This window comes from Ascidiella aspersa, chromosome 4, assembly GCF_963924565.1.
Source record: "Ascidiella aspersa chromosome 4, kaAscAspe10.2, whole genome shotgun sequence".
NCBI classification, from domain to species: Eukaryota; Metazoa; Chordata; class Ascidiacea; order Phlebobranchia; family Ascidiidae; genus Ascidiella; species Ascidiella aspersa.
Window position 1 is genome coordinate 13,777,117 of NC_139450.1, and position 7,307 is coordinate 13,784,423.

A 7,307-nucleotide genomic window follows, 5' to 3' on the forward strand; every position below is an offset into this window, starting at 1 on the left:
ACTAAAAAATATCGTTTTCGATATGGTGAATGTATTGGCGATATTTTTATACAGTACGGTTAAATCCCGGACATAAAGCAGATTTTGCCATTTCTTCCCGACACAGATTTCAACACTAAATTCCCTGACATGTCAAGGAAAATTCTGACGTATGGCAAACCTAGCCTAGATATCGCACTAAAAAAATTAAAGTGTATAGCTTGTTATTTTGTAATTTATTTTCATGCATATATTTAAACTTTTGCTCAAAGTGTTGCGTGCCTCAAAAAGTGTAAAAAAATACTGAAATATTCAATGTACCTTTAGGAAAGATGTTCTACCTTTCAAAAAATATCCTTTTACCTACTTTTTATCACAACCACTAAGAAAAATATTTAAAGACCAACCTTCTTTGGCAAGACCTAAAGTAAACATATCTTAGCTGTTCTTTGTGTTGATATAACTTTAGAAGTGATGCTTTCATAAGGGTATCGAGTCGCTTTAGTTACATCACACCTCCAAACGTGTCCGTTATTTTAATTGTTCAATACTCGAGTAATAATATTTATTTTATCAGTTACTGGAATTAGGAGAGACAACTTGCCGAAAAATGGCAGTTGAATTTATAGCAGCCACTTCGTCATATTGTTGTTTACACAGAGAATTTTTGTTTTAATCGCTGTGTCGTAACGAAAAATTTTCAGTAAAAATCTATGGCCTAAATTCTTTGGAATCCCTTTCAATGTTTGCGTTATTTTTGCAGCCAATGTGCAAACGATAAACGGAAAGTTTTCGGTAAAATTCCGTTACCTAGATTTCTTGCAACCACATTTTCAATGTTTGCGATATCCTTGCAGCGAATGTGCAAGATTCAATTTTTTGACACCAATTTTTATGCGTCATATGTTTCGTGTCAGAAATAAGTGCAAAGAAGGTTTTGAGGGATCCGCCCTTGTCACGTGACCTTTTTTTAGATATTGTAAGAATTAATGACGTAAATCCTTCTTTGTTCGCAGAAATTTTCTTAACTGACATTTCAATTTGAATGCAGTATCTACATTGTAGTTGTAAGTTTGGTACATCGAGACACAAAAGGCAATTAAATAAGTACTCATTATCAACTACACCTACAAGTTCAAAGTCAGTTAACGTTTTTTTTCGAAATAGATAACACAAGAGCGAGGTGACACTGGGGCTTGAATATATAGTTGAATTTTGACTTTTTGCGATCATTTGATTTGGATTGATAGGATTTTTGTTCTTTGGTAAAAATTTGCTTTGCCAAAGTGATAAGCTGCACATGTTCTTTGTTTTGCTTTCCACGTCTTTTTTCCAAGCCAGAAAATGATGGGTGTATACTTTTGTTAATTATCTAATCACTACAAAGTTACGTTATCTCCTATAGGGCTTATAGGCTATATGGAATGTACCCAGATGGCTAAACCGCTAATCGAATGCAAGTTCGAAATAATTAAAAAGTGAAAACAATATTAGATAAATTGTCACAAGCGAAGTAGTTAGAGTTATTTTTTAACTTTTTTTAGACTCTAAATGTTACGTTTAACAAAGTAATGTGAAATTTGCTACCTGAAATGTTATTTTTATCTTACAGCTAAGTTACTGTTTTAAACTAGTTAGCGTGTAATATTTAATTTAACATAAAATTCGATGTTGATGACACGAAAATATTTAAAGAATTTTGGAAAAGTATGTATCGTCACCTTTTTTGTTATAATGATCTTCCACTTTGCCTGGTGAGTAATTTTAATAAAATGCTTATGTATTCAAACCACATTTTGTGAATAAGAAATATTTAAAGAATATATAGCCTCTATATACAGTACTACTATAAGTAATACTTTTTACTTTTCATTTTTGGTTGGTAAGGCTGTCAAGCAATTTTTTTTAACATAAAGTAATTATTTTTTCAACGGGTGTTAAGAAATATTTTTGTGGGGATGAGGTTGCTGGGGCTAGTTTCTTTTATGTGTGCGGTGAGTAAAAAAATGTAAATGGTAATTATCCGGCGGGTGCTGGGAGATATATTTTCGAGGAAGGTAAGCGAGCGCCTTCGCATATCGGTCAACCTTAAGCAATTTTTATTTTCAAGGGTTTTTTCACGTAAGACACAGTGGGTGCCGGCCTTATTTGCTTGATTATTACGCAAGTCTAAACAATTGCTGTTACCACTTAAAGTTTAACCTTTGTTAGTAATTCAGGATCGATAAATGTCTCGGGTTTTCAGCATTTCAAATCATATTAAAGTCATAACATACTGATTGCCTTAATAGAAATAAGTTTTATTGTTTCCAACTTAAGACTTCAATGTTTAATGTCTGTTACCGCGCAAAATTTAGGTAGAGTTCGCAAAACATCGCATTTAATGCGGCGGTTTTTATCGTACCCAATTTTCAGTTTCAAACAAGATTTTACTTACGTTGGACGCAGTATGTTACCAGGATTACGTATTTGCTGTTTTACGTTAGTCAGTGGTTCCCTATTGATATATGCCACTGGTTTTCGTTACGCAAAAAATGTTTGACGTGTTAGCCGTTGAGTATTTAGTCGTTTTATTTCAAATAAGCCCACATTATTTGAAATTTTGTTTCAACAAAATGTAAAATTTTAGTTTGCGAAGACGAACAATTAGGATGTTTCACAGTCACGCAAATAAATGCAATAATTTATAACAAGCCATCCGATTATATGCTGCTTTCACACAGGCTAAAGAATGTGACTCCATTTGTGTGACAGCATTTAGTTAACCCATTTCAGGCACATTAAGCGAAAAAATAGTCAAGGGACGACCAACATTAATGCCCTATAACAATTAACGATTAGAGAAATTAAATTTAGAAAAAAATAAAAGTTAATCACTTTACACACTATTTAGCACTCAAGTCAGGTAATTACGCTGTCCTTAACATTACTTTTTAGTAACATGGTAAATTACCTTTTTAAAACATCGGCAAAAACACGCGGCTCAAGCAAATGACGCAAAGTACAACATAATATGTAATATAGTTTTAAGGGGCCATCTTGATGGAATTTGACATTTTGTTTCACCTATGCTTGACAATGTTACCCGACTCATTCTTTTCACAATGCAGAACATTACTTTCGGTTACAATTTAAATTACTGAGACAAACCGCGCTGAAAAATAGGGCCTGAAAAATAGCCCCTGACAAACTATAAAGCAACCGCAACCCAGTTAAGTTAATTAGTTTCGTTAAATTCGTTTGTATTAGGTCTACATTAAGTTTATTTGCAGTTTTCAATATGTGTCCCGGATTTACGTTTCTAAAAAATGCCAAGCCTAGTTATAAAATATGCGGCACGAGCTCTGTAGATTTGCGGTGTAACATTGTTTTGTGAGTAATACCTTTTCTAACATGACAAACGAACAAATGCAATTATCTGCGCGCATTGTAAGTTTGCGCACGAATTTGACCTTAACAATGTTTCTATGGTAACATACCATTTTTGCAATAATTTATCTGATATAATTGCCAAAGTACTTAAAAATCGGATGTGGCAGTCGCCGTACTTTTTGCCAATGATAGTATCTGTAAAAATTAATAGAAGGCATGTTTAATACGGACATACAGTAATATTCAAACCAATCTGTGGCTTTAACTATGCCTCGCTATATGCCATGTTTTTTTTTGTTTTTAGGTTGTATCTAACGACAAGTCACCGCAAGATTTTTGCAGGTATTAAAAAGTTACCACAACGACAGCTTTACAAAGAAAGACAAAATAATGACAATTTTGTACCAAATGAAAAAAGAGTATGCAAAAGTAAAAACAACGTTTTCTTTCTTAAGTCACACAAAACTGCGGGATCTTCTGTACAGGTAAGCATCTGTCAAGGCTATACGCTATAGGCCTATAAGGTATAGCATTAGGCCAAACGGTGCCGAAAACATTTCGGTCCTATTGAAAGCAAAGGCAAGAAATGTACATTAGATATCTTTTTGGAAATAAAAATATTCGGCGATTTAGGCAAATCCTCTAGAGAAGGGGTACGCAACCGGGGGTACTCGTACCCCTAGGGGGTAGAGATTGGACATCAAAGGGTACGAAGATCCTTGGGCCACAGAGCAGCTTTTCAAACAGATTTTACAGTATAGTTTTATTTTGGAATTGTAAATGATGTTATGCCATTACCCTTGCTTTGAAACAACAAACAATTAACTGCAAATAATTGTTGTTGTTTAGTAAGAAACCTCATTGTCTTATAACAATACGTTTTTTTAACCTCGCTATCCTACTGAGTATGAATTTACTTGCTGCCAGCAATCCACAACCAAGCACAAAAGTTGGAAGAAAATGTACAGATATAGGGGGCATTTAATGCAGTCTTGCTGTAAATCTGCTACAAACAGTCTACTATCCACCTCTAGAACTAGAGTGTAAAATACAGTATTTGAGTCGCTGCTGTGCCTCAGGAGTTATTGACCGAACCATTTACGAAACAAGTATAGACATGAAAAACCTCTCAAATACTATCTTAATTTTAACCATCGTTTGAGCGAATTTATCAATGAAGCAGCAACAAATATCTCACTGAGATGTGGCAAACAAAATAATTGACTTCTATTTCTTTTTTGCGATTTTTTGCGAAATACCGGTTTAACCTTTAATTGAGATATAAAAGAAATGTAATTTAGCAATATATATCTGAAAAGTTCCATTAGAACTTTTCGTCGGTACGAACAATGCTCTGGCCTGACAAAGGGGTACGAGCAGCAAGAAAGGTTGAAAACCTCTGCTATGGAGGAATTAGCACCAACTCTTGGAATTCGATTAACCTTAGATACAGTTAAGCTCAGGAAATATTTTGGACGTTTTTTAAATCGTGATTTGAGCGCAATAGTTGTTATCGACTCAACATCGACACAAGTTACGCGATTTTAACTCTTGAGCTACAAAGTATTACAACGTGTTTAATTTTGTTTTAACCAGAATATCTTATTTCGTTACGGATTGAAGCACAAACTCCTATTTGCACTTCCTGTCAATAAACACGACTTTGGATATCCACGACTTTTTGAAAGGTCAACAGTGTTTGCAAACAAAGGTAATCGCGTATTTTGAGCACCAGCAGTCAGCACATATAGATATACTCGTTTGTTGTTTAGTAGTTGAGGCAACTTCGCATAAACTTGCAGGGCACGATCAGCGAAATATTTAGTGTATTTGCTTAACTTTACAGATTGGAATAAATTTAACATCATGACTCAACACATCAGAGGCAACTACAATGAAGTCAGAGCAGTGATGCCTCCCGACACTTTCTTCTTCTCTATTATTCGCGAACCCGGAGCGCATTTCGAATCATGTTTCGAGTTTTTTTATGGCGTTATTTCTTCGTTTCAACGGGTCTCGCAAAATCAACCGGAGGAATGGTTGAAAAACGCCGCGCGTTTTTTCGCCAAGGACATACCTTTTGCGGGACTTTCCAAGAACCCAGCAGTATTTGACTTCGGGTACGATCACCTTAACGAGACCGAGGCTTACATTCAACACACAATTGCCGAAATTTCACAAAGGTACAAATTGGTTTTAATCAACGATCACTACGACGAGTCCCTGGTCTTGCTGAGCGATGCCCTTTGCTGGCCGATACAGGAATTTGCCGGACTAATTGTGAACGCGAGAAGTCGAGGCAAAGTTCAAGAGTCGAGACAAAGCGAAAAAATCGACGAAATTCGCGCAGGTGCGCGCAAATGGAATAAGGCGGACGCGGCGCTGTTTGATCATTTCAATCAAACTCTTTGGCGCAAAATCAAAGCCTATGGTCTGGAACGAATGAATCGGAGCATAGCAGTTCTGCGTCAGGCGCGCTTCAACTTGACGAAGTTGTGCGTCCAAGGCGATAAAATGGTAAAAATGTCAAACCTAACGGATAGAGGGCTGCAAAGTAAGCTCTACAAGCCGAGTGGCGTCGACGTAGCTTCCTACAATTTAAAGGCTGGCGCTGAAAACAACGACATCTGTCGACACTTGGTGTTGCCTGAAATATATTTCACGTTGGAAATTTTCAACAACCAGCTAAAGATGATGCGAGAGAATCAAAAACGTTTGAACGCCACTAGAGAACTTTTGCATAACAACCAAACAAAAATTTCCGGTTTGGTTTAAAATAAATTTTGTTTCAATTTCACCTTTACCTGCTCGTTTAGTTTTTTAAATAATATTCTATAGGTTTATTAAATCCATATTGTACAATATTTAATTGATATGCATTTGTAGACATAGGCGTAGCCAGGGGTGCCACAGGGGTCATGACCCCCCCCCCCCCCCCCAAAAAAAAAAAAAAAAAAACTTAATATTTACTCCTATTCATTTGTTTTGTAGCATTTACGTTCAGTCAAGTAGTACCTTACCACACTAAAAAACACTCAGTCAGTTGCTGCTCAAAACGGTTTGCTAGCAAATTTATTTGTGTTCCATACGGTAGTTCGTACACAAACAAAAAAAAGTTAAAAAGAGGCTTAACTCAACATCCAAAGCGTAACTTTAAAACCAGGATTTGAAACCACTCGCTGTGGCAAACCCAAGCAAAACCGGGATTTTTAAATTGCTTTGAACCTATAGTACTGAACTAAACCAAGTTCTAAAAAAAATTATTTTCTTTCAATGTAGTTATTTCGTCTTAACGTTTTATTGCAATAAACTCTGTAAGAAATGATTTTTGTATGCAACTATTGCAACTAAAATAAACCAGGGAAAAAAGGCAGAACACCTTTGAATAGTGTTTCACGAGTAAACAAGCAGTTTATTTTTTTACTTTGTATATTTTATGTATTTTTATTGCTTTAAATCGCGACCCACTATTTGCCAACACCTGCTCTAAAGTATTGCGATTGATTTGTAAGTCCAGTTAGGTCTTTAGAAAAAAAAAGTCCAAGTCAAACAATTCTAAGTTAATAAAAATAAAACAATAAACTACTAAAATTGAGCATTAATTCAAACAAAAAATAACTAAAAAACAATGTAGGCCTATAGCAAGCAAATTGTTTTACTTGCAAAACACGACATAAATAGCTGAATTTTATATTTTGTTAAAAAAAACATCTAATTTCGTCCCAAGTCATTTGACTCAATGACTTAAGTCCAAGTCAAGTCATTTGTAAGCACTGAGGCAAACAGAAGCTAAACCGGTATTTTTGAATTGCTTTGAACCAAGACCGGAACTCAACGAGATTCTGAAAATAACCTTGCTTCCGATCCCAACCTGAACCGCAAAATTTCAAACCGATTCCCTGGTAAAAACTGCGAATTACTAAAACTAGAAAATTAACGACATATTTCCTTTTATT

The 7,307-nt window shown here is 35.3% G+C and overlaps 1 protein-coding gene across 1 annotated transcript in view; it reads left to right on the plus strand.

Moving 5' to 3' along the window:
- The window catches only part of LOC146148026 (galactosylceramide sulfotransferase-like), a 63,160-nt gene extending 56,918 nt beyond the window's left edge, over positions 1-6,242 (plus strand). The window contains exons 2-4 of the mRNA XM_083387698.1: positions 3,656-3,836; positions 4,948-5,062; positions 5,198-6,242. Coding sequence (XP_083243824.1) covers positions 5,218-6,126 — 909 coding nt within the window. The 5' untranslated portion in view covers positions 3,656-3,836; positions 4,948-5,062; positions 5,198-5,217 and the 3' untranslated portion in view covers positions 6,127-6,242. The remainder of the gene's footprint in view (positions 1-3,655; positions 3,837-4,947; positions 5,063-5,197) is intronic.
- Positions 6,243-7,307: the final 1,065 nt, after the last annotated feature.